The sequence below is a fragment of the Thalassophryne amazonica genome, chromosome 6, assembly GCF_902500255.1.
Source record: "Thalassophryne amazonica chromosome 6, fThaAma1.1, whole genome shotgun sequence".
In the NCBI taxonomy this organism is placed as follows: domain Eukaryota; kingdom Metazoa; phylum Chordata; class Actinopteri; order Batrachoidiformes; family Batrachoididae; genus Thalassophryne; species Thalassophryne amazonica.
The window spans coordinates 21,796,054-21,823,305 of NC_047108.1; the positions used below are offsets into that span (position 1 = coordinate 21,796,054).

Genomic DNA, 27,252 nt, shown 5'->3' on the forward strand with positions numbered 1-27,252 from the left:
TGTTTTTCATGATTCCATAATTTTTTCCTCAGAATTGAGTGATTCCATATTTTTTTCCCTCTGCTTGGTCTAAAAAAGTAACCGTTACTGACTGCCACAATTTTTTTTTCCTGATTTCTTATAGTGTTTCCTAAAGCCAGAAAGTTGCCATTTGAAATTACTTTAGTTTTGTGTCATGTCTGTGATCTGCTTTTTTTCTACAAAATTAAACAACTGAATGAACATCCTCCGAGGCCGGTGATTCCATAATTTTTGCCAGGGGTTGTATACATCCATAATCAAGAATCGACCAGATTACAGCAATTTAAATTCTGATTGCTGATTGCTTTTTAACACTTGTCTGAAATTTTTCAGACGAGTTCCAAAAGTGAGCTTGCTATCCAACCACACACCAAGATATCCCAGTTCCTTAACCTGTTTAAGAGATCCTCCATATAACTTGAGGTCCTATTATGGGGTTTACACTTTTCTTAGTAAAACAAACAAATTGAATTTTCTCCACTGAAAAGCGGAAACCCCCAGTCAAATAACCCATTGTTGAACTTGGTTATTGCTATTTGCATCCTTTTCTGCAGGTTATCAATATTAGGGCCCTTAACCCACAGTGCCCTGTCATCAGTGTATAACACTCTGTTAACCCTCTGATTCACTCCATCAAAACATCATTAATCATAATATTGAACAAAATTGGACTGCATCAGTGGTGGGCACACTTCCGATAATCCGATAACATAATTATTGAAGATAATGTTTTCATTATCAGATTATCTTTTTAGATAAATTCAAAAACCATCATCGGACTAATATCTTCCAATGAATTACCATCCGATAAACTTTTAGACCGATAACGTACTAAACTAAGCTCAACCGTGAAAAACATTTTTTAAAACTGTTAAAGCTGTTGAAACCTACCTGTTAAAAGTTTCCTAATAAGCATGTTGTTCTACTCTCTGCAATAAGAAGCACTTTATCGTCTGTAAACAAAGGAGAACTGGTGACCAAAAAAAAAAAAAAGAAGTCATTTTCTTTAACCCCATACTAATATAATCGCAATGTCACCAAGTCATCCAGAGGCATACATGTTTAACTTATGGTTCAAATTTTAACCACTCATTTTAGACAAGTTATTTAAAATTATTATCATGTCAGATATGTTTTCGTTTTAAAGTAATGTGCTCATTTTTAGGGTTTTGTGAGCACATGCTGTGCCAGGCAGCAATGCATTATGGGTATCATAAGGTAATCTCAGATGTTCACGACAGGACAAATGCATTTCAGACACTCTGTTCAGGGTCCACAGATAACAGCATTAAACTCTAGTGCCTAAAACTCTCGTGAATATATTCTCTGGGTTTATAGACGTTAGTGTATTTGCGTTTGTTAAATTCCACGCATCTTAAATGTAGCAGACACGGATTATCTGGAATTTTGTTTGACATTTTTTTCAAGGCCGCTACTGCCATCTACTGGCCAGGAGTGTTCATGGCAGTATTAAACATCTGGGTACATGGCTGCTCTCAAAGTGTTGGTATTGTCCATTGTCCACGCGCTTTTTGTGTGCATATATGTTAACGTTGTAAGATATTCGGTTTTACAAATACCCAACAACGTGTGTACATGGCCTTATGTCTGTGAAAGGCACTATATAATAAATTTACTTACTTACTAATATGAGTGCACGTTTACAACATCATAAAAGTTTAAAACATGCAATTGCGATGACACTTCCAGGGCTCCGTAAAAATGCCTATTTTTACAAATAAAATGGAATATTTTACAAAAGCACATTTATCTTTAAACCAACACACGACACACGTCACATTAACGTGTTGGTTTACATAATGGATTACTGAACCAATCACTGTTTAGCACTTTTACCCAGAATGCTTTGAGGTCTGTGTTTGTTACAAAACCTCAGAATTAGTGCCTTATTCAACATTAAAAGATATATGTTATATTTTAACTTTGTACAAATGACAGAATTGACATTAATGGAGTTATTCTATCAGTATTTTCAAAAAACCATAAGTTAGTATGACTTTATTTTTCAAGACCTCCGCCTGAGCGGAGTGTTGAAATTTATAGAGAGGGAGCCTTATGGCTGTTGGTAGTGTGACATTGTTGTGAGAGTGTTGTTAGTGTGCCATTGTTGAGAGTGTTGTTGCAAACAAGAGCTTTCAGCAGGAACAGAATGTTGAAAGAAAAATGATTATGATTAGTAAAGAGTTCATTTCGTGGGTGTTCTCAGGATTTGTCTGTGCTGCTTCCTGCCAAGGGCAGCATGGTCAAACATTCTTGCTAATTCTTTAGGTCTTTTACCGCTTTTGATGCTTTCAAAAGCAATCATGTTAAAAATCAATTTCAGCTCTTTAGTATCTGCAAATGTCCCATAGACAATACCGGAATTTATCGGTTATCGATTATCTGTAACTTCCGATACATTTTTGGGTGGTTTATCGGTTTATCTTTATCAAAGATAACTTTTCAGTTATCTTATTATCTGTTATCAAAGTTAATTTTTTGGTTATCTGTGCCCACCACTGGACTGCATACACTTCCCTGTGGTGCACCATTCTCTATTGCATATGTACTGGATGTCTCTGACCCCACCCTGACCTCTATAGTTCTACTCGTTAAAAAATGTTTGATCCAGTTAAACATTTTGCCACCTATGTCCATTTTATTTAACTTCAGTAAAAGTCCTTCTTTCTATAATGTGTCATAAGCTTTTTCTATATCGAAAAAGGTTGCCAAAACAGATTCTTTGTTGACCTGTGCTTTACATACTTCTTTCTCTAGGCTAACCACAGGATCCATAGCAGTTCTTCCTTCACGGAACTCACTCCGGTAAGGTGTGATCAACTTTCTGCTTTCTAGTTTGTACACTAACCTCTTAGTAATCATCCTCTCCATCAATTTGCATGTTAGATGCCAAGGCTATGGGTCTGTAGCTTTTGACATCTGTCTTATCTTTGCCTGGTTTCCCTAAAGGAACTATCATGGAATGTTTCCACCTAGAGGGCAGCCTTCCTTGCTCCCAAATTTTGTTATATAAAATCACAATCGCAGTTTTCGCCACATCAGATAATTCCTCAATCATTTTATAGCAAATCCCACCTTTCCCAGGTAAAGTATTCTTAACACCTATTAGTGCTCTCTTTAATTCAAACAAAGTCAAATCTGCATCTAATGAGCTCTCACCCACAACTTTCATCCCCAGCAATTCTTTATTGTCTTCAATGGTCTTAACTGTATTAGCTAACTCCTCATTGGAGAGATTTTGTGAGCCATGTATCTTAACAAAAGATCTCACAAGCAACACAGCTCTTATCCTACTGGTTACTGCCTCTGTGCCATTATCCTAAAGAATTAGCAATGAAAAGTCCCTTCTATCACCCATCTTTCTGACCATTCCCCGTATGTCCTTAACTTTTATTCCTGACCCAATGTTACTACAGAAGTCTCTCCAGTACTTCCTTTTAGCCTCTCTTATAATCCTTTTGCGCTCTTTTATATTCCATTAAATGAATGATTAGCCTTAACACTTTAAAGGGCTTTATTCCTGTTTCTCACAGCCTCTCTACACTCATCAGACCACCATGGCACCATTTTCCTCTTCTTGGATCCAGATGTTTTACCTATTGTCTCTTCCGCTGTTTCATGTATTATACTGACGATCATAGTATTCCATTCCTCAATATCAGCACTCAGGGTAGACATGCCTTCAGTGAGCTTGCTACTAGCCTTAAAATTATACAACTCCCAGTTGGCCTCTCTCATCTTCCATCTTGGAATCCAGTTGTCTTCAACACGTACATTTTGGTTCCTTATCTTTATCCAGACAAGGTAGTGATCACTACCCACTGCATCAGCGCTACTCACATCCCATGTGCAGGTACCTGCTAGTTGTCATGAAACAAAAGTAAGATCTAATGCTGACTCTGCACCATGAGCTGCATCGTACCTAGTGCCTCTTCCATCATTCAGACACACTAACACATTCTCTTCCAAAGTCCTCAGTGATATACCCCTTTCTGTCTGTTTTAGCCCCCCCCCCCCCCAACCCCCACAGAGTACTAATCTCCACTTATTATAACTTTGGAATTCTCCACACCACCTACATCATCTAACATTTCTCTAGTTAGTTTTTGACAAGGATTATAAAAATTAATTATTCTGACTTTTGTTTTATTTACCTACACCTCAGTTATGTCTACTTCAAGCTCTTCAGTACAGTTGACGGCTCTATAAGTGATCCCTTGTTGGACAAATGTGATAACTCCACCACCTGCAGCTTGGGTTCTGTCTTTACGCACCGTTGTGTAGCCATACATGATCAAATCAAGAGAGGGTTTTAACCAAGACTCCTGAATGCAGATAATGTGAGGTTTATCTTGTTGCTCCTGAATGTGTAGTTTAAGTTGTTGCCCATTGGTAATGAGGCTCCTGGCATTCCACTGTAAAATGTTTAACATCCTGTATCTCCAGCACATGTTGACTCTGAGTCTGATATCCCTGTTATAGGTTTTTTCAGTTGATGAGCTATACTGACAGCTCTTTCACATCCAAGTATTTTTCTGTTGCTTTTGCTATGATCTTAGTTCTCTCTGTTCGGCTGCTTGTTTGGGCAGAACAGTTGATGATTTCCATAAATGCTACAAACTTTCTCTTTTCCACTATAAGTGTATCTTTAGAAACACTGCAGCAACTATGTGCGCTCTGAAGTGGGGGTTGAGTCACAAGTGCTGTCCTACTGCTGTTATCAGATTTCACTTTCCTAACTGCCTCAGCATAAGTCAACTTTTCTTTTACCTTCACATTCTGAACTTGAACCGCTCTTGTATGCACCTCACAGCCTTTATAGGCAGCACTATGCTCTCCTCCACAGTTGCAGTATTTAATCTTTGCCCATCTCTCACATTTCCCATAATCATGTTCTCCCCCGCATTTAGCACGATGGAGTTTGCCATTGCAGGCTGCTGCTATATGTCTGAAATGCTGGCATCTAAAGCCCAGGTAGTTTGTCTTCCTCAAGAGTCACAGAACAGACAGGCTAGGCCCCCGAATGCCATCTCTTTTGAACTCTTTAACTTTAGTTACTCACACTCCGTTGACATTGACCCTAATTTACTCTTCAGTTATGTCGGTTGACACTCCAGATATCACACCCATGACCTTCCCTCTTTCTTTCCCTATCTGTGGCTTAACCGCCTTCCCAAGCAATGAGTTACAGTTCATCAATCCATGCTGCTGATCCATCTCTACAGATAACCAGTAAGTTCCCATCTTGTAAAGTTCTAACAAATGGTACATCACCTACCAGCTTGTAGATAGCGTCGCTAACCTTCAAGGGATTCAGTGTGCAAGGAGATTGAAATCGCAAAATTACGTTAAACTTAGACATTTGTTTTTCCTCCCTCTTTTCACTATCGGATGTTCCTCTCTCCTCTCTAGCTTTTCTTGCTTCTCCGCTCTACTGTCATCCATAGTGCATTGCCCACACTGTCAGCATCCAACTCATCTACCTCAGTCTCACTTCCTCCTTCCGCCTCACTTACTTCTGGATCACACCTCAGTCCTCCAGACTCAGCCATTGGCTCCCGCAATGAAATGCTGCTCATTTTCTCCCCTTAAATATGAAATAATGAAACTCGCATAAAATGGATTCAGGTGGACAACCGAATTTACTCATTATAATCGAAATCCACTACATGTATAAAACAGACAGTCCATTATGTCTTAAAGGACAAAATCCACTCTGTGTATAAAATGGAAAAAAATCCATTATATGTATAAAATGGACGATCATCATATTCTACTCAATAGGCTGGAGAATCATTTCAGGATTACTGGGAGTGCCCTTGCATGGTTGACATCATACCTAACCAGTCATTTTCACTGTTTTGTACAACACTACCTCTAACCTTAGTGACATGAAATTTGGGATTCCACAGGGTTCTGTCATAGGCCTCCTCCTTTTCTCCCTTTATGTAGTTCCCCTTGGGCACATTTTGCGGCATTTTGGGATTACCTTTCATTGCTATGGTGATATCTGGTGGTAATCTCATCCACACAAAATCCTTAGAAGATTGACCTCCACATTAGAGATATTACGAGGACTGCTTTCTTCCACCTGCAAAATATAGCGAAGATTCGTCCCATCCTGTCTATGGCTGATGCTGAGACCCTGATTCATGTGTTTATCTCTTCTAGATTGGACTACTGCAATGTTCTATTTTCTGGTTTACCGCAGTCCAGCATTAGGGGTCTCCAATTGGTTCAAAATGCTGCTACCAGACTTTTAAATGGACTGCATTTATATAGCACTTTTCCATTTGCATCAGAAGCTCAAAGCGCTTTACAATAATGCCTCACATTCACCCCAATGTCAGGGTGCTGCCATACAAGCCGCTCACAAGGAGCAATAGGGGATTAAGGACCTTGCCCAAGGGCCCTTAGTGATTTTCCAGTCAGGTGAGGGTTTGAACCGAGGATCTTCTGGTCTCAAGCCCAACACCTTAACCACTAGACCATCACCTCCCCCTCATCTCTCCACTTTTGACAGGAAGCACAAAGTTTGACCACATTAGACCCATTTTGCCGAATCTTCACTGGCTTCCTGTCCCTGTGAGATCAGATTTTAAGGTTTTGCTACTAGTCTATAAAATTGTTCACGGACTGGCACCTCCCTACTTAGCTGACCTAATTAAACCCTATGTACTGGCCCAGGCTTTGCGTTCTCAGGGTACAGGACTACTTTGTGTCCTTAGGGTGAATAAAAAGTCTACAGGTCACAGAGCTTTATCATGCCCCTGTTCTGTGGAATGATCTCCCTGCATCAATAAATCAGTCAGATTCTGTGGAGACTTTCAAGTCCAGACTTAAGATGCACTTATTTTCCTTTTCGTATGGCTAGCAAACTGGCATAGTATGTTTCTATGCTTTTTACTCTTTTAAAATCATTTTATTAGGAAACAGAGCATACCGCAGCCTCAACTTTGTCTAAATTCTGGGTCTTATAGTGAAGCTTAGGCCTAGTGGTTGGCGATCACCTTAGTATTTCTTGTTGCTTAATGCTGACAAATTATACTGTATTTGTTGTCTTTCTGCCACCTGATTGTTTTTTTTTCCTCTCTGTTTGAGGTGTGGCTCCATCCAGAAATGGGAGTGGGTGTCTTCTTCTGCAGGCCTCCTGTCCTGTGCACCAGCATGGACTCACAAAGTTTCCTGTATATTTATATTATCAATTGTGTTGGTAGCATGGCCCAAGCACAGGGTCGCCCCGCTTGAGTCTGGTCTGCGTGAGGTTTCTTCCTCAAATCATCAGAGGGAGTTTCTCCTTATCACTGTCGCCTGTGTGCTTGCTCTGGGGGTTGGTAACGTTAGACCTTAATTGTGTGAAGCGCCTTGAAGCAGTTTTGTTGTGATTTGGTGCAATATAAATGAAATAAATTGAATTGGACAAAATCGGCTTTATGTATAAAATGGACAAAATCCGTTAAATGTATAAAACGGACAAAATCTGTTATATTTATGTAATTAATTTTGTTACAGTCAGGAGGTGCCGAACGATCTATGGGGAATCCCCAGCACCAGTTAGGTTTATATATTTCCTTGATTAAAAGTCTGACCTTGAATCCGGACCTACCTCATTTAGTAACCAGGTCAAAACTTTGAAAAAAAAATAAATGCCTGCCTTATGGCCCGGTTACACGGCATACGATTCCTCAATGAAGGGAAAAAAAGTCACAAACCATTCAGAAAAGGTGGACGAAAGAGCTTTATCACCGAATAGCCTGCGAATCAAGAGCGCAAAAGGGACGAAAGAGGAACAAAATGAAACCGAAGCTAGCGTTGACCTCAGCGCTTTAAACGAAACGCACCTGGAGCCACTGCTGAAGCAGTGTGTGTCTGCATCTCTGCATTCCAGGACTCAGTGCTGGGACTGATCTCTGTAGTGCCTGAGTCCTGGAGAAGCTGTAAACAGAAGCGTGTGATCCCACCCACTGTGGAGATCTGTGCACAATTCGATGGATCCACCTGCTCTGGTTCCTCGTCCAGAACAAAAGAAGGATCATCTCCTTCATCATCGTCAGAATCCTCACTGTCTGGTTCAGACTCTGACGACGCGCTGCATGCTCCATCTTGCTCCAATTAAAAAAAAATTAAAAACTGAAGCGCTTGCTCAACATTCATAAGACGCCTCATTTTTTACAAAAAAAAAAAAAAAACACCACCACACTAACCACACACACTAAATACTCCACTAAAATTATACACACTGCAAAAATGCCAAATATTTCTCAAATCTCTCAAATATCAAAACTCTAATCGCTGCCTTGTACACCTGAAATGCACGCATACAAGACAGAGTGAGAGAGAGAGAGAGAGAGAGATAGCGATGTTGGTCTCTGCCTTTTTTTTTCAAAACCCTGGTGTTTCTGATTACGGGCACTGTGGCTGTGTGATCATGCAGTCAGCCACATGCACGCACGCACGCGGGTTTGAATATCAGTTCGGATCACGCACGCACAGGTGCTGTGTACGTGAATCAGTCACACACACACGTGCTTCAGCTAGTCTCCAGCTGATTCACTGATTCATGCATCCAGTGTTTGGATATGTTGGAGTGCACGCGCACAAAAGGACTGCCTCATACATGATTTAGCGACTCAAATGTTCAAAAAACAATGCAGCTATTTGCGATCACACTGGGTTTTCTGTTTTTATATGTCACACCTCGGTGGATCAAAGCTGTTCACACGCGAATGCCTGCTGCTGCTGGTAGTTTTTCCACACTTGACAGTCCCGCGTCTGCAAACTGCCGCCTGGTTTGCACAAACAGAGGCGCAATTCACTCTGAGAGATCACAGCAGACAACATGAAATATTATTAAGCCCCTTTCACACCGGGCCTGCTTCAAGTTGCATATGCTGCATATCTAATAAAGCAGGAATGGCTGCATCAGCTGCACACAGCAGAGGGGCAGAGAAGCTTGAGGAGGTGAGAGCGCAGAGGAGCTGCAGGCAGACTGAGCTGCAGCCAGACTGTGTGTGCTCTGATTTCTCTTCCAGTTTATATTTCTTCTTGTGCAGCATTGCAAGTCTGCACTCTGATTTCTGTTATGTTCATCATTCTTCCTGCAACCGCGGAGCTGCAGTATGTACAATTTCAGTATTGGGCACAGTTAACCAAAAAGTTAGTTTTGATAACTGCTGATCAGCTAACTGAAAAGTTATCTTTTATAAAGCTAAACCGATAAACCACACAAAATTTTATTGGATGCTCCAGCTAACCAATAACTTTCAGTATTATCACTTTACCGGGGCGTTGCTGGGCCGGTATCTTAGATTTACATCGACGGTACCTGGCTATACCTGCCAAATGACAAATGACGTCATAGCGCGCAGCCCAAGAACTGTCCGCAAAGATGAAAATGCGAGAAGTGTGTTTTGGTCCCAATATGGATATTCCGGATGATTTTCTCATGGATAGTACGACAATGAACAGCAGCTAAAGCAGCCAGCTTGATGAGGATGCACTGGCTAAATTGGAGAGCAGCGCACGCCAGCTAGCCGACACGACAAAAGTTAAGTGAGACAACTTTTTATGCACGCATTACGTGTTGTGTATCTCAGTAAAAAGTGATAATAATGCAAATAACATGCTGTTGTCGTGCGGCATGCATGGATTTTTTGAGTCCCTCCATTCACGCCCAGTCGCCCGCAATGACATATCGTCTAACTCGGGCGAATATCTGAACGTCATGAACGTCGGGCCTCTGAAAATGAATACCGCCTTCCAAAAGCATGTTATTGTATTAGTATTGTCTCCAGTACACTCTCAGCTACTGTTTTGAAACACAAGGTTCGGTCAGATCGGCACACAGAAATGATCACACAGACTGCATTTTGCTAGAATAAAAAGGTGTATATTTATTCCCCACAAAAGCAGTTACATCAAACACAAGTGGTTGCAGCGCATTTTTCTCTTACCGTGACGCCTTTAAGGTGGAGAGCCAACACCTTCAGCAGAGTGCGCCTGTCAACCGGCTGGGCGTTCGTACGTTAACCCGCAGCAGACTCTGTTGAAGCATGGTTCTACTCCCTCTTTTCTAGTGTGTCCGCGAAGGGAGGGTGAGTGGCCAACTCAACCTCCCTGGCGCACATAATTTCTTTAATCAACAGGCATCTGAAAGTTATTTCAAAGATATAATAAAAGCAGTTCTTCACTCCCAGTTCAGAATGATCCCAGCATGCTTCACTCCCAGTCGTTAGTGGCTACGAAAACAAAGTCGTGCTATCAGTGTAATAATAAGTACATCCAGCTCTTCGCTCCCAGTTCAGACTGACCCCAGAGTGCTAAAACAAAATTAAACAACAAATACATTCTCAGGGTTACGTTAAGACAGGTGCAAAACAGCACAACAACATTTATTATACATTCCACTCTTGGTGTTTTGCACCAGTCAATTTATGTAACCAGCAACAGATTCAGGTAAGGCTGGGCTCCAGCCTATTCCAACGATTATGTCCTGCCATAGCATTTCCCACATTTCTTCTAGTGATTCACAAACAAAATTTTGAGTAATATAGTCGTGATTATACCTGTCATGAATTAACAGTGTCAGTTTCATCGCATTCGTTGAAATATTACCCATTCCACCTCTCGCCTTAAACGTATAACATAGATACATGTAAAAGTGTTACAAAAAGTCATCACACATATTGCTATAATTAATAGTATCAAAGGTGGCACTAAGGTACTCCTGGCAGTGACAGACATCCCTGAAAAGATATCCCACCAATGATGTGCTGATGCTTGCTGTACTAATTTTGCCACATGTTTTACCTGGTCACTAGCTATCAATGTAGACACCATGAGACTGGAGATGTTGGACGTATGTGACTCTATTAATTGCTGAATTTCCGTAGATTGTTCCAATGCGCATTTGAAACGCTCCAGGGAAAGACTCCATGGGGAATGCAATACATCCCATTGTACCGAAGTCAGCCGACTTGATACAGAATAATTAGTCAAACGATACGTCCGGTCTCCCCAATGCCATAAGTGCACATTGTTCAGGCAGCCAGTAAACGGAACCGAAGGTACTTGTGAATTATTTTTCATTGTTGCAACACACAGAGTATGTGGGCCGATCTGCCACAACATTTCTCTTGGTGTTTCCCTAGTCCAGTCACAAAGTACAACCTCTGAGTCGGTTAGACATGGATTGGCATATCCCGTTTGCAGCACACAGGCCATACCTTTATCTGTTTTGTCACACATTTTGGTATCAAAAGTCATATTAGTTTTTGGTTCTAACCACTCTCCATCCATATGCAAGAACCAATAACCATTAGCCGTTATCACAGGTAACACTTGATATTTACAAACAACCTTTGGTTGTGTCACATTGTACTGGGTCCAATACCCAGTACATACTGTTTCATTACATTGTGTATATTCTGGATGTAGCTTTAACCATAAGGTGTTGCTAATGTTCCAAATCTTTCTCCAATCATGATAGTTCCCCGTTGTAACTATACGCTGAAATCTTTCTCTTTGAGCTTCAGCATGAAGAGTTTGTATAGCACATGCTGTCCAATTTCCCATATGATATATTAAATGTTTCATTCCATAATGCCAATTGCCATTTGAAATTCTTTTGCCACAAATTAGTCCTACCAATGCTGTGGGCATCCACTCTCCAACCTGATGAACTACTTGGGACGAGTATTTCCCAGTGTTTGATAACATTGTTCTGGTTACCTCATTATCTACTGTATTCGACACCCCCAGGACAGTTCCTGTTCCTCCTAATAGAGTGTCATACCACGCCCTTCGACGTCTTCTGCAAATTGGAATTTTTGGAAAGGTAACTTGCCAATATACCTTTGTCTTCACTGTTGCTTGTGGCACAAGTAAAATTGTCCTGTTGACTTGTTTTAGTGAGATTTCTCCAGACGAGCTCCACTCGTGGTTGGACTTCTCTCACTTGATGTCCTTCCGTCATTCCCCAACAACCGGAGACCATGGCACCACCTACAAGGAGGAGTATGACCCAGCAGCCGACACCTCCAATCCCGGGGCTTCCACTGGTTGCCATAGCGACGCCCGCCTCTTGTGGTCCTCGATCGCCCGATCAGCAACTCCCAGCAGGGCATCAATCCGAGCCTAGACAACACAAGTGTAACTACGGGTAGAATGACAACGATTAGTCTTCTCTTACATAACACTTTGATACAGGCACATTTACCCATTTTTCTTCACCCTGATAGAGTATACTAACAGTTGCATCATTCCCTTGAGCTATAATTTCTGCCGCCTTAGGCGGTCCGTTAGGTTGTTTCACCCAAACTTTGGCACCTGCTTGATCTGAGGCCTGTACCAACCCCATTTCACAAGGTTTAATGATTAATTGAGCAATTTTGTCCCCTTTGTTCAATATCAGGGGTTGTTCTCCAAACAATCTACAAACCACTCCAATCTCACCTTGATAATCTGCATCTATCACCCCGGCCTGAATAGTCAGCCCTTTAAGTGATAGACCACTGCGTGGCAGGATGTGCCCATATGTGCCCTTCGGACACTGTAGGCCTAGCCCTATTTTTACCACTTGAATTTGATCAGGTACCAATGTGACAGTAGTCAATGTTCTTAAGTCTAGTCCTGCTGAGCCTGGAGTTGCTCTGACAGGTAGTTCCGCTTGTGGATCAATTTTCCACATTTTGATGCTTTCTGTAGTATGCTCTATCATTTCTCCTGAAATCATTCTTATCAAGGGTGTGGATCCTGACCCTAAAGGTCGATTGTTCAGCTGATCCACAGCAGTGGTCAAATCCTGTTTCCATTGTCGCATAGTGCGATCTTTTGACAGCTTCCGTAGGGTCTCTTTAAGAAGCCCGTTCATTCGCTCTATTAACCCCGCCGCTTGCGGGTAATAGGGAATATGATAAATCCATTCAACATGATGTTCTTTGGCCCACTCTTTCACTTTATTTCCTGTAAAGTGAGTGCCATTATCAGTTTGAATCTGTACTGGCAAACCATAATACTGCTGTATTATTTTTAAACACTTAAGTGTGGCCATTTGATTTGCAAATTTACATGGATGCACTACCAAGACCCCAGAAAATGTATCTACAGCAGTGCATGCATGTCTACATCCCTTAGACATGGGCAGTGGTCCAATAAAATCTAACTGCCAAATTTGACCAGGACTTTTTCCACGATTTAACTGCCCATGCAAATGTTGAGGAACACCCTTCCGGTGGTGTTGACATTGTTCACACTCAGTGATTGCTGTTTTCACATCATCCAATTTTAGATCAATACCTCGATCTCTGGCCCATTTTAGGGTACCTTGAACCCCCCAATGTCCTGCTTTGACATGAGCCCATCTAGCCAATCCTGGGCTGGATTGTCTTAATTCAATCATTACTTTTACTAATTGATCTGCAGCTTTATTATATAAAGCTTCTGAGTCTTGTCCATTAGTGTGTGCATCTACATGCATCACAGTAATAGGAATTGTTTTAGCCTTTTCCCAAATGTCTTCCCACAATTCTCTTCCCCAAACAAACTCTTCTTTTTTTTTGAGGTACTGGAAAGTTAGCTATTCTCTCTTTAGCTTTTTGTGTGATTTCCCTCTCTCCTTTATTCCAAACTATTCCTAAGAATTTCACTGTTTGAGCTGGTCCCTGAATCTTTGCTGGATTAATTTCCCAGCCAAATGATTTCATATGAGTCACTAATTTCGGTAGATATTCCACTACTTCTGCTTCTGTATCTCCTTGAAGCATAATGTCATCAATGTAATGTGAGATCATCATTCTCATTGGAACCTGGAACTGTTCCAAATGCTCCGCCACCACTCTATGACAAATAGTGGGACTGTGTAAATATCCTTGTGGCAATCTTGTGAATGTATATTGCCGTCCTTCCCACGTAAATGTAAACTGTTCCATCCTATCCTCTGGGATTGGTATGGTAAAGAATGCATTAGCCAAATCTATAACATCATACCACGTACCACTATGATGTTGCACTCGTTCAATTATACTCACAGCATCAGGTACAGCTGAAGTCAAAGCCGGTGTATGTTTATTTAGACCTCTAAAGTCTACAGTCATTCTCCATGTACCATCCGATTTACGGACTGGCCACAATGGATTATTCCATTTTGTTGTCACTGGTTTCAAAACTCCTGCCTCCAAGTAGTCTTTTATGGTTGCAGTAATTTCTGCTTGTCCTCCAGGAATACGATATTGTTTCTGATTAATCACACATGTAGCCTCTGGAATGGGAAAAGGTTCATTTTTACTTTTCCCACCAGAATCATTCTTACGTTTGCTATCCCAAATTGAAATTTACCCTGTTCTAAATGCAAAGTCATTCCAGCTAAAATATCCATGCCAATTATCCATTCATTAATTGGAGTCACTATTACAGTGTACACTTTAATTGGCATATTTCCAATTTTAAGCGGTATCGATATATTTTTTCCATACACCAATTGTCCACCTAATCCAGTTAAAGGAACCACCGGTCCCTTCATTTTCTCTGGATTACCGTGAATTAGTGAGGCCTCCGCTCCTGTGTCCACTAAAGCCGAGGTGACTTGAACTGATTTTTTTCCAAAATATTTCCAATCGCACATGAGGTCTGATATCACTTGTGAACCATTGTTTTAATTCTCGGCGGGCCACAAGAGTTTGACCATCATCCTAATCTTCCTCGCAAGGGTCAAAGCTCCAAGAACGCCTTTCTTTATTTTTCCCCTTCTTTTTGTCTTTCTTTCCTTTCCGGACTGCAGCTATTTGCACCAGATCATCATCAAAGTCCTCCTCCTCCTCCTCCTGTAGGGGAGGGGCACTAGGTTTCACTCCTTTCTTTTCTCCCTGCACAATTTCTTTCAACAATGAGGCCAATTCAAACATATCAGGGCGCATCCCTGACACACAAGTCACTTTCAATCCTTTTTGTTTACATTTTTCAGCCAAGAAGGAAGTTGGTACACCGTCTATTTCTTCGGCTTGAATTTCCAATTGCTTCACTTGTTGTTCTAATCTTGTCACCTTTTGTGATTTAGCACATTCTGATGAGCGGACTGTATCTAAAGTTAAAACCCGCTCTTTCCAGGCTTCTGCACAAATCCACATCATTTCATGAATACCTCCCAACGGAGCTTTCTCTTTAACCTCCACCCGTTTTAACATTTCACATAAAACTGGCGGAGTCGCGGTGGGAATCGCTCCAGTCCACGGCCCAGGGCGTCCCCCACGTCGCCGTAGAAGCTGGCCTATTTCCTTAAAAGTGATCCCATCCCACCCCGGGACCACTTCTTCCTGCTGAGATGCCACCTCCGCATCTCTCTTTCCCAATCTAAAGCAAGACTCCTGCTGAGATGCCACCTCCGCATCTCTCTTTCCCAATCTAAAGCAAGACATTTCTGTGTGTAGTCTGAGCGTAACCGTATCCTGCCGACAACGCCAAAAATGTTTTGAAACACAAGGTTCGGTCAGATCGGCACACAGAAATGATCACACAGACTGCATTTTGCTAGAATAAAAAGGCGTATATTTATTCCCCACAAAAGCAGTTACATCAAACACAAGTGGTTGCAGCCCATTTTTCTCTTACCGTGACGCCTTTAAGGTGGAGAGCCAACACCTTCAGCAGAGTGCGCCTGTCAACCGGCTGGGCGTTCGTACGTTAACCCGCAGCAGACTCTGTTGAAGCATGGTTCTACTCCCTCTTTTCTAGTGTGTCCGCGAAGGGAGGGTGAGTGGCCAACTCAACCTCCCTGGCGCACATAATTTCTTTAATCAACAGGCATCTGAAAGTTATTTCAAAGATATAATAAAAGCAGTTCTTCACTCCCAGTTCAGAATGATCCCAGCATGCTTCACTCCCAGTCGTTAGTGGCTACGAAAACAAAGTCGTGCTATCAGTGTAATAATAAGTACATCCAGCTCTTCGCTCCCAGTTCAGACTGACCCCAGAGTGCTAAAACAAAATTAAACAACAAATACATTCTCAGGGTTACGTTAAGACAGGTGCAAAACAGCACAACAACATTTATTATACAGCTACTAACAAGCCAATTTTGAGTTTTAACACCACGATCACAAACCCAAACAATGAGTCATCACTTCTGTCTTTGTGCACCGTGCCCTCTGCTGGAAGCTCCTGTTTGCTATGTATTTTGCAATAGTGAAGCAGTTGAGAGGCGTCAAGCTCAACTCTACTCCAGCAAAAGGAGCCTGACTGCCACACTGCCACAAAAAAAAGTTATTATTCCTTAAAAACATACAGTAGTCCTGCTGTGAGGCAGAGGTCTTGGAAAATAAAGCAGTTTTGACTTATGGTTTTGATTTATAAATCAAATTAATCCAGACAGAATAACTCCATTAATGACAATTCTATCATTTGTACAAAGTTAAAATATAACACATATCTTTTAATTTTACACAATGCATTAATTCAGAAGTTTTGTAACAAACACTGATTGATTGACTCATTCATTCTATGTAAAAACAAACACGTTAATGTAATGTGACGTGTTTGTTGGTGTTTACATATAAATGTGCTTTTGTAAAATGTGCCATTTTTTTCATATGTAAAAAAAAGCCATTTGCAAAAGCCGAAAGTCAAGTTGTGATTAGACAACCGTCTGATATAACCGGGGTCAGAATGCATAGAACACTGCCATCTACTGGCGCCCAGATGCTCAGACCCTAACACATAATCCTTTGCGTGCCAGAGAGTTGCTGCGGTTTAACCAGCACAGAGAAAAAACACATGATGACAGTTGTAAATTAACATTATACAACCAAAATGTACATTTTTACTTCTTTTCATCAGCTGCAGCAAGAGGCTGCAGCAACTCTCTTGCACGCAAAGGATTATGGGATATCTCAATACTTAGGGCAAAACCTGTCATGAACACTGCTGGCCAGTAGATGGCAGTAGAGACCCTGAAAATGTGCTAAAACAAATATTCCAAATAAATAATCCCTGTCTGCTACGTTTAATCTGCGTGGAATTTAATGAACACAAACCAAATTTCAGACATCTTATATATATTACTCTGGAACAAAGAGGACAAACAGTGTAGGACAGTGGTGTCCAAACTATTCCAGAAAGGGCCGAGAGGGTGCAGATTTTCTTTGTAGCCACTGACTTCAGCAGGTGATTTCGCAGATTAACATCCCGTTGAGCAGGCGGGACAAGTTCATCAGTGAAATCACCTGCTGGAGTCAGTGGCTGCAAAGAAAATCTGCACCCTCTCGGCCCCTTCTGGAATAGTTTGGACACCACTGGTGTAGGACATAAGCAGGACGTTAAAGAGCAAACAGGAAGCGACTGCAGCTCAGTGATTCCAATTGAAAATAATGGAGAAGCAACCCGTGTTATGTGTCGACGCGGGTTGAGGAGCGGACCTGCGTCAGACAGAACCCAGCGCTAAAAATAGCCAGAAAGCGGTTCCAACAACAGAAACAATTTATTTTTCACCTGTGCATAATAATGTGTACAAAACTGAAACAACGTCCTTCTGGTGGAGTGACTGTTGGCACGCTCTTAAGCGCCCAAAAGGATAGAAGCCCGGCGTTCCTGGACCCACTACCATCAGACAAACACCCCCCAGGTGGACACGACAAACTGACTCTCTGTGAAGCAAAGAAGAGGTGAGGTAAGTCAGCAGTTACAACAATATCTTTCAAAAGACACACGCTATCAGCAACACATTCAGGTCTGTATTTTTTAACTTTATGCAAATGAGCAGCTTCTCACAACAAGTGGAGGATCACTTATCCTGCACGCCACAGCAGTGAGAAGCAAGCTGCACAATTCTCATCACAATTCCAGTATACTGCGTAACAAAACACCAAGTTACTATCAACAATTAGTCAAACACTTAATCACCTTTAATGTGTGCTGACAGCAAGTGTCCTCACCCTTCCTTGCTTCACGGGCTCGATGTGTCAAACCCAGGCGCGGTTCTCAGCGTCTCACAAACGGACATCACAAGGTCGAGTTCCCGGCAGTTCTGCTTGAATCACACATGACTTAAATGCAGAACGCCATCCAATTATCTGCTTCAGCTGAAAGTCTTTAAGGTTGCATGTGAGCACCATTCACAGGTGCTGCACATGATGTTGATGAGGGTGAGGACTCTTCAGCCAGCACCTTCTCCACAGACAAATCAGTTTCCATGCCACCTGAAGAGCAAAGAAAAGAAAAGAACACCAAAATATCCAGCCACACCCCCCAACACACAACAACCCGAGCTTCTTCTGGCATTTTTACATAAAACAAACACAATAACAACATCTATAGACCCAGAGAATATATTCACAAGAGTTTTAGGCACAATATACAAAGGGTTGTCTGTGTGGACCCAGATCAGAGTCTCTCAAATGCATTTCTCCTGTCATGAACTTTTACCCATAATGCACTGCCGAGACAGCATCTCCACACTAAAACCTTCAAAATTAGTGCAATACTTTAAAACTAAAATATACAGCTGATATTTTCACTTTATAAAACGTCAGACGTGACGTTAATTTAAATAACTTGTCCGAAATTAGTTTGGTTAAAATTTGAACCATAAGTTAAAACTGTATGCCTCTGGATGACTTGGGTGATATTGCCAACAAGTTAGTATGGTGTCAAGAGAAATTATCTTTTTTCTCTCTCACTTTCTTTCTTTTCTGTGACCAGTTCTCCTCTGACTTTAGAGGATAGAGCACTTTCTCCTAAAACCAGCTCTCCTCTGTCTGAAGAGAAAAGAACTGTATGTCTGCTACAAAACATTTAACAGGTAGGCACTAAAATCTTTGATATCAGACTTCACAAATGTTTTTAACTGTTAAAGCTCAATTCACTACACCTGCAAAAATATGTTAGCAGTCTAAAAATTATCGGACCAAAATTTATTGGAAGATAATTGGTCCGCTGATGGTTTTCAAAGCTATCTGAAAAGCTAATCCAATAATGAAAACATTATCTTCAATAATTAGCGGTTACAAGATTAGTGGAACTGTGCCCACCACTATACAGTTTCCCTCCATGAACTGCGGGTCATTTGAGCATGTTTTAGACTTCGTGTGTGAAGTTGGTCATATCTGCGGACTTTTCTACCAAACATATTTGATCCATGAGCGAAATGTAAATGGGGAGCACTGCAAAAACCTTTAAAAGACGGGAGAGGAAGGAGTGAACACGTAACAGTCTCAATCGTTAAAGCAAGTGGATGTAAGGCCCTGGGGAGGGTTTGCAGCCATGCAGAGGGCTGTGATTTAAAGCAGTTTTGTTCACCGCACCCAGGGACATGTGTGAAACCTAACACCATATTACAGTTCAGGCAGCAAGCAGCACTTTCTTAATAATCACCGGCCTTGACTTACGCCCTGCCTCATTTAGGTGCCGGGTCTGAACAGTTTGAAAAAATAAACACCTGTGCTTTTAATCATGGGAATACGGTACCCAATTTTCTCGAATTGGGGAGTGTCAGTGTTGAACTTCATTTCGTGCCTCTGTTACTGGGCACGTCCAGACTGATCAGTTCGGTACATGTGAGGGGTTTTTAATGAAAGTGCATTGCGATCAGACAGGACATTTTGCCCGATGTGAGCGAAAATGCTCTCACTCATCTTCAACCGCTTATCCGGGATCAGGTCATGGGGGCAACAGCTCTAGCACGGGACCCCAGACTTTATCTCTAAGGGAGACACCAGCCACCCTCCTAAGGAAGCCCATTTTGGCTGCTAGTACTCGTGATCTAGTTCTTTCGGTCATGACTCAACCCTCATGACCATAGCTGAGAGTAGGAACGAATATTGACCAGTAGATCGAGAGTTTCGCCTTTTGGCTCAGCTCCCTTTTCGTCACAACAGTACAGTGGAGCAAATGCAACAGCGCCCCTGCTGCACAGATTCTCTGGCCAAACTCATGCTCCATTGTCCTCTCACTCATGAACGAGACCTCGAGGTACTTGAACTCCTTCACTTGGGGCAAGACCTCATTCCCTACCCAGAGTAGGCAATCCATCAGTTTCCTGCTGCGAACCATGGCCTCAGATTTAGAGGTGCTGATCCTCATCCCAGCTGCTTCCCACTTGGCTGTGAACCGATCCAGTGAGTGTTGGAGGTCACAGGCTGATGAAGCCAACAGGACCACATCACAGGACCAACAGAACCAGCCCACCAAACTGGAAACCCTCCTCCCACTGACTACGCCTCGATATCCTGACCATGAATATCACAAACAGGATCAGTGAAATCCTGTTTGTTTGTGAGTAAAAATCCATTATACAAAATCCGGTATATACGTGTTTATTACATGAAAAACCATACAAAAGCATTGGGACTTTTGCTTTTGTCGGTGAGTATAAACAGTTAAGGCGAGTTTTTTTGTATTTTAATTTTCAGATAATTTTTAGATGTTGAAAAGGGCTTCGGACCCAGATCTCCAAATGCCCTGATGAATTGCTGCCTGTCATCAAAACACCAAGGACTGTTTGTCAAAGAGCTGTCAAATGGTTCTTTGACAAACAGACACATTGTGTTGTGTTTGACTCCTCTGATTCACTCCAGTTGGGACGCGAACTCATGATCTTCGGTACAGGAGGCGGGCGCTCTGTCCAAGTTGGCTAAAACCCGGGATCTGTCTGATTAGTCAGAGGATCCGTTGGCTGTTGGGGGAGTGAGGCCTATTGCCTTACCACATGCACAGGGACTCCTGCTTGCATCAATCGTTCGCATGCATGCATGCACATATGTCTGCTGTGGCAATGGCCACAGGAAATCTCTGTAGCCCTGTTACCATTGCAACCAGCAGTTGCTGTCCTGGAGGACAGCTGCCGTCTGCACATGCTGCAGCTGGATGTTGCAATCATCACTGACAGGGACGGGTTTACCGGAACACGTACCAAACACCTTATACTGGTACTTTGATAATACTCTGATTTAGTATAAACCCCTATCGACCTCTGTACATATAACTGATAAACGTTATTGGTCTTTTCCTGTGGTGGTTAGGGTTACTACTGCAAATCCAGTACAGACCCACATTGGGATTTGGCACACCAGATGCCCTTCCTGATGCAACTCCAGTTCTCCAGGGAGAAACGCACACCGTCCCTAGTCTTTACAAGAGGTGTGCCAGCGGAGTATTAATCAAGACAGACTGCTTCACCTCTGAGACCTGACGGGATCACTTGCAGACAGAGCAGAGGAGCTAAAAAAAAAAAAAAAAACGTCCAATTATCTCCCACTTAAGATTTCAGACCAGAATTACTTTGGCACTGAAATCCACCAAATGTTTGGGAGGATCGACGGACAGAGGCACAGACATGGCGATTCCTGTGAACTCCCGTTTTTGTTTGCAGACCTATAAAGAGGAAATCACAAATGTGATCAGTCAGTGACATTTGTCCCACTAAAGTGGGGTACGGTAAAAAAAAACTGCCAATTTTTCACACTCTCAGGACGAGTGTTTGTGCTACAGAGCAACACGACAGAGACCAGGTGATGAGAGTCTCGGCGGCCCACTATTCAGGGGATCTCTGAGCTTGTGGTTGAATCCAGACCAAAACCATGTTGTGCCAAAGAGGATCAGAAAAAGTTCAGTCGTGAGCTGTGAGCAATCATTTATTTCACAGAGTTGCTACTTCTGTTCTGGAACACCTGTTTGCTAAATCCTCACTCCTAGAACATTCCCACTAATCACTTTGAAATCCAAAGGAGAAGCATACATGCACCTCAGGGAAATGTACAGACAGTTTGAGTCGTGATTCTGCACCACCTTTTGAAACAGAAGCACTGAAACAGTTCTTTGGGTCCGTCAGTCCGGATCTTTGGTGTGAACGAAGTAGCTCAGAGATTCCACTAATCGTTCCTGCCGTTATCGACTGCAGAAGTTCAGAACCCAACTGGTTCTGGCAATGAAAACATGGAAGACCTGATCTCCTGACTGAAAAAGGCTCCAAAGTTGAGGTCTCTCGACATCAGCTCTGCCTCCACGTTGACCAGAGCCCACTTGTGATCCAGGATCTCCAGTGCCTCCCACTCACTCTGAAACACACAGGCCACAGAGTCAGGATCGGGTTTGACTTTGTCTGGTCTTCACTCTCTCTGTGAGTGAGTTTGCCCCAGTCAGCTCGCACTGACAATAACTCAACAACAACAAACACTGTCATCTCAAAACCCATTAAACCAAAAAACACCCACAAACTGACTTCAGGTAGGCTGTTTGTAACATCCCACAGACATGCCACCACCTGTTGGACAGTTAGTGGACGCTGGACAAATGACCAAAAATGAACAACAGCTGTGTGTGACCATGTGACCCACACAGATCATTTTTCTTGTCCTTAAACAACCCGATTCACTGTCGCTAATTGGACAGAATGTGCATGTGTCATGGTTTTGGAAGACTGAGGGTGGACAAATCTGGTTCTGACCGGGTGATGTCGCCCCAAGGCTTCTATTTAAGTAAGAGAACATTTTGGACACTTTACTTTTTCTTCTGTGTGTCTGAGACTGTGTGATCAGTAAATGCGTGGACCAAACGTACAGCTGAGGTCAGCGGTTTATCTGCACTCATGGGGGCCATTTTGGTCTTTTAATGATGTCTTTGAACTGTTCTTTTGTCAGGGTGGAATGATTGTACAGAAAACATCATTAATGACTAAAACACAAGAACTGGGTGCAAAGGTCTGAAGTTATTTTGAGTCTTCTATAAGGCACACCGAGTCAAATATATACAAACATTCACTTACAGCTTTTATTGTGTGGTGCTGAAGATTGTAAAATATCTTTCAATGTGAGAAAGCCTATTAACTCCTCATTAATCATCATGATTGACTCCAACTGGTACTTTCTCTTTGTCAGCATAAGAAGGACGTGTTTGACAGCACCTGCTGACTAACCGATACCCAGAACAATGGAAAAGTCCACGGAACTCAATGAAGATCTAAGAAGGAGAGCTGTGGATTTACACAAGTTGGGAAGGTCTTTTGGAGCCATTTCTAAAGAACTGCAGATTCCAAGATCAGTTCAAACAATTCCATGTAAGTACAAGTTAGCCGTATGTGTCACCACTTTGCCAAGGCCTAGAAGAAGACCCAAACTGTCACATTCAGATGAGAGGACATAGGCTGAAGATGTTCAGGAACAACCTTGGAATCATCTAGGCTCAGGCCTACCATGAACGGGACACTGCTGCTGCCCACTGTGAAGCAAGTTTTATATCGCCATGGACTGAGAGGGTGCCAACCAAGAAAGAAGTTCCTGCTCCAAAATCAAGACCTAACACAGACTGAAATTTTCAGCTGCTCACATGGTCAAGGTTTTATGGTCAGACGAGACAAAGCTTGTATGTCATTGAGAGTAAGGTATGTTTGGAGGTGAGGCTTTCAAACCTAAGGGCACTGCACCAGCTGTCAAGCACGGTGGTCGTACCATCATCTTCTGGGCTGGGCTTTAGTGCCAGTGGTCCTGGTGCACAAAGTGGATGAAATAATGAAGGAGGAGGATGACCTCCAAATTCTTCAACATCACCTCAAATCAGCAGGTCAAGTCAAATCGGGGAGTATGCACTGATGCTGCATCCACAACACCACGGAACCGTCTTGGGTCCTGGATAGCAACCACCAAGGCAGATATCCCACATGTCTAAAATGACCATCTGCTTGTCTGTCTGCCACAGCCAGGAGAAATGTGGACATCCCCTTGGCCTTCTCCAGCGACTGGAGTCCTGTAAACGCAGACACCTACGCGCTGAATCACTCATAGAGAAATGGGCAACATGGCCAAAATGTCAGAGCTGACGCTCCCTCACAATGCAAGTCATCGTCTTCATCATTATCTCTCTTAGCAACCGCTTGTTTGATACGAAGTCATTCCAGTGGTGCCCAAGGATCCTCCGAAGGGACCTAATACTAAAGACATTGAGTCGTCACCTCAGGTCACGGGTTAGGGTCCAAGTCTCACAACCATATAGCAAGACCGGCAGCACCAGGACCCTAAAGACTTGGACCATCGTTGGCCTGCAAAGATATGAGCGTCACCTAACACTTCTGTCCTGTGACCTCATGACTCCACAAGCTCTATCAAAGAACCTCTCAATCTCAAAGGCTGAGGGCAACAGCTAGATGGTTGAAACTTGGCCACACTTGGGTGTTCCAACAGGACAATGATCCCAAACACACATCGAAACTGAATGTGGGTTAGATAAAGCCGGCTAACATGAAATCTTCTCGAAGCCCCGAACTCAACCTGACTGAAAACTGGTGGACTACACTTAGAAAGCTGAGTCCGTGCCAACGAAACCAAACAATTTAAATGAACTCTACAAATTCTGCCAAGACGAGTGGACAAATATCAGCCAGAATGATGCTAGAAGTTTGCTGATGGTGACAAAAAGCGCCTGGCTGAGGTGCAGCTCGCTAAGGGACATTTAACCAAAGATTACTGGTTCTGTATGGACATATTTGAGCCTGTATGTGCAACTTTGACCCTGTGTGGATTAGAGAAGATCCAAAATAAATTCAAATGTGTGCAGAAAAGTTCTTGTTTTTTTTAAATGATTAATGATGTTTGCTGTACAATGACTCTACCCTGACAGAAGAACAGTTCAAGGACATCATTAAAAAACACGTTCACAGCTGTGATCTCTCTCAGTTGCTTCTTTGGTCTTTTTGAAGAAGCGAGTTTTATGTGACCAAGTTAGATGAGACATTTAATTTGTTCACTCGCAGGTCTAATGGGAGACGATCTGATGACATCAGATTAAAACATGTTCAACTTTTGGTAAGATTTGTTTCTTTTTAAAATATGACCTTTTTTTTTGCTCTGTAGGAATGAGATGATCATGTGACAAAATGATGAATAATCCTACCTTAAAAGCCTTGTTGGGGTCAGGGGGCATCGCCATGGCAGCACCCGTCAGCTGCTCCTGCATGATCCGCGAGTGGTCCGCTGCTGCATTAATGTTCACCACAAAGAAAACTGAACATTCCCTCTTGATTGTCACGAAAAAAACATCAGGCTTATATAGACAGAATTGAAGACAGAGGTCAAAGGTCAAGCACTTCATGTTGCAGGTTCATGTGGTCTTTGAGTGTGGAACTGACCGTTGTCCTGACCCAGTATGAGGCTGTACATGCTTCTCAGGCCGAACACATTCAGGAAGTACCAGGATGCTGAGCTCACCCTGAAACAGCCAATCAGAGCAGAGCGTGAATGAGACGCCAACCTCTGCAGAAACCATGCTGCCACCATAGACATTATATACGCCTCATGGCCTGCCACTCCCTATTGGAGCTGACGTATCAACCGACCGCCATCTTGGATGGGTCCCTGTTGCGCCTCCAGAGCATTCATTTGTACTGTGGAAGGTGTATCCCCAACTACAGTAATCCGTAACTCACCGAATTCTTACCTGATTTTCCCACGGTTTGGTTTGTTAGAAACAGCAGAGATTCAGTTATGATACAGGATGCTGTCACTCTTTAAAAATCCTCTTTAAATGCTCTTTAACAAAGACATGCTACGGCACATAGATAAATGTGTAAATTAATTTTATAATTTAGTAAAGAAATAAGTTTGGACTGTTCATTTGAATTTATTTCTCTCTCTCTCACACTCACACACACACACACACACACACACACACACACACACACACACACACACACACACACACACACACACACACACACACAGGACATCACTTTAATTTCCTCTGCTTCGCTCACCAGGTTTTGTTACAAGGATAAATCAAAGAGACGCGCACATCCAAGATGTGTAAAATGGTGTGCTGGATCAAGGTGAGAGAAATATTAAAGCAAAAATCAGCACAGCCTAAGCACTCCCATGCAAAAAAAACAAAAAAAAACAAAACAAAACAACAACAACAAAAAAACACTTTTATTAGACACCCCTAATAAAATATTTTCTTTTTTCCCCCATGGGAGCGATTAGGCTGCACAGATTTTTGCTTTAATATTTGTCACAAATATGAACTTTTTTTTTTTCAAGGCCAGGAAAAGAAAGTTCCAGGTCATTCCAGGGTCTTAAACTACCTTGTTGGGCTTTTGACTCGAGCTGGAGAGCTAAAAGCCTTGAAAAAGAACTGTGTTGCACAGCTTCTTGCGTGTGCTGAACTATTTAACTCCAGTGGAGTTAATTTTGTGATATGGTGCAGCCTTACTTTGTGAAATACAGACACCACTCAATTCCAAAGAATTATGAAACAAAAGCGCATAACAAGTGGATAGAAATGCGCATAAATGCACTCTTCCTTTTGCCGCATTAACGAAAATTCGCTTGTTGCGATGCTACTTGGTCGGAAACACAGAGAGAGTACCAGTTCCTGCTGTAACAACATTATGCATAAGTAGTGTTTGTTACCACGACATAATATTACAAATGGTAAAATAACCAAAATTATTGTTCAATTTTACTTGTGAAAGGTAATCCCACGCGATCTGGTTTCTATACTGCACTGGTTATTGCAACTGTAAGCAGCACAAAAAAAACAAAAAAAAAAACAACAAATCTGCTCACTCCATTGACTCTGGTGGACTCTGGTGTGAGCTTATTGTGAAGAGTCCCATCCAATATGGCGGCGACGCTGGATAACGTTGCAGCAAATTATGAGGCGTCTACGTATATAATGTCTACGCTATCACTGTGCGATGATCTTAAAGGTTTAAAACAGTTCTTTCATCATGTTTTTCATCCAGATTTCAATGTTTAGTGAAGAAATTGAACGAAATGGTTTTGGCTTCAATAAGATTATTATTTCAGGGGTTTTTCCTTTCTTTTACATTTTCAAGTGATTGAAATTTAATGTTCAGCATCTTTAACGTTGCACAATTCTGGATTTTACAGGTATCCTGATTTAAGTAGAATTTATGACTGACACAGCTTGTTTAACTCCTCTGTGACATATATAACAGAAACTAGAGTCCCTTTTTTCAGAGAGTAGCGACATGACGATCCAAGAAAATAAAAATTTTAAAAAAAGGTCACGACTCGTGGTGCCATCTTGGGGCCAAAATAGCATTTGCTGTTAACCAATCTGCAAGTTAATCCACCTATTTTATTTATTTATTCACTGAAAATGCCTGGTGGTTGTGCATTTGGAGGCACAAATAGACACAAGGGCTTCAAGATGTACAGATTCAGATCCGAACAGAAGAAAAATTTGGGAAAATAAAAGTCAGCGTGAGATGGA

The 27,252-nt window shown here is 42.1% G+C and overlaps 1 protein-coding gene across 1 annotated transcript in view; it reads right to left on the bottom strand.

Moving 5' to 3' along the window:
- Positions 1-21,646: 21,646 nt before the first annotated feature.
- Positions 21,647-27,252, bottom strand: part of LOC117511954 (ER membrane protein complex subunit 3-like) — a 54,949-nt gene continuing 49,343 nt past the window's right edge. The window contains exons 6-8 of the mRNA XM_034171889.1: positions 25,145-25,224; positions 24,910-24,992; positions 21,647-22,082 (exon numbers count right to left, since the gene is read on the bottom strand). Of these exons, the coding sequence (XP_034027780.1) occupies positions 21,930-22,082; positions 24,910-24,992; positions 25,145-25,224 (316 nt within the window). The 3' untranslated portion in view covers positions 21,647-21,929. The remainder of the gene's footprint in view (positions 22,083-24,909; positions 24,993-25,144; positions 25,225-27,252) is intronic.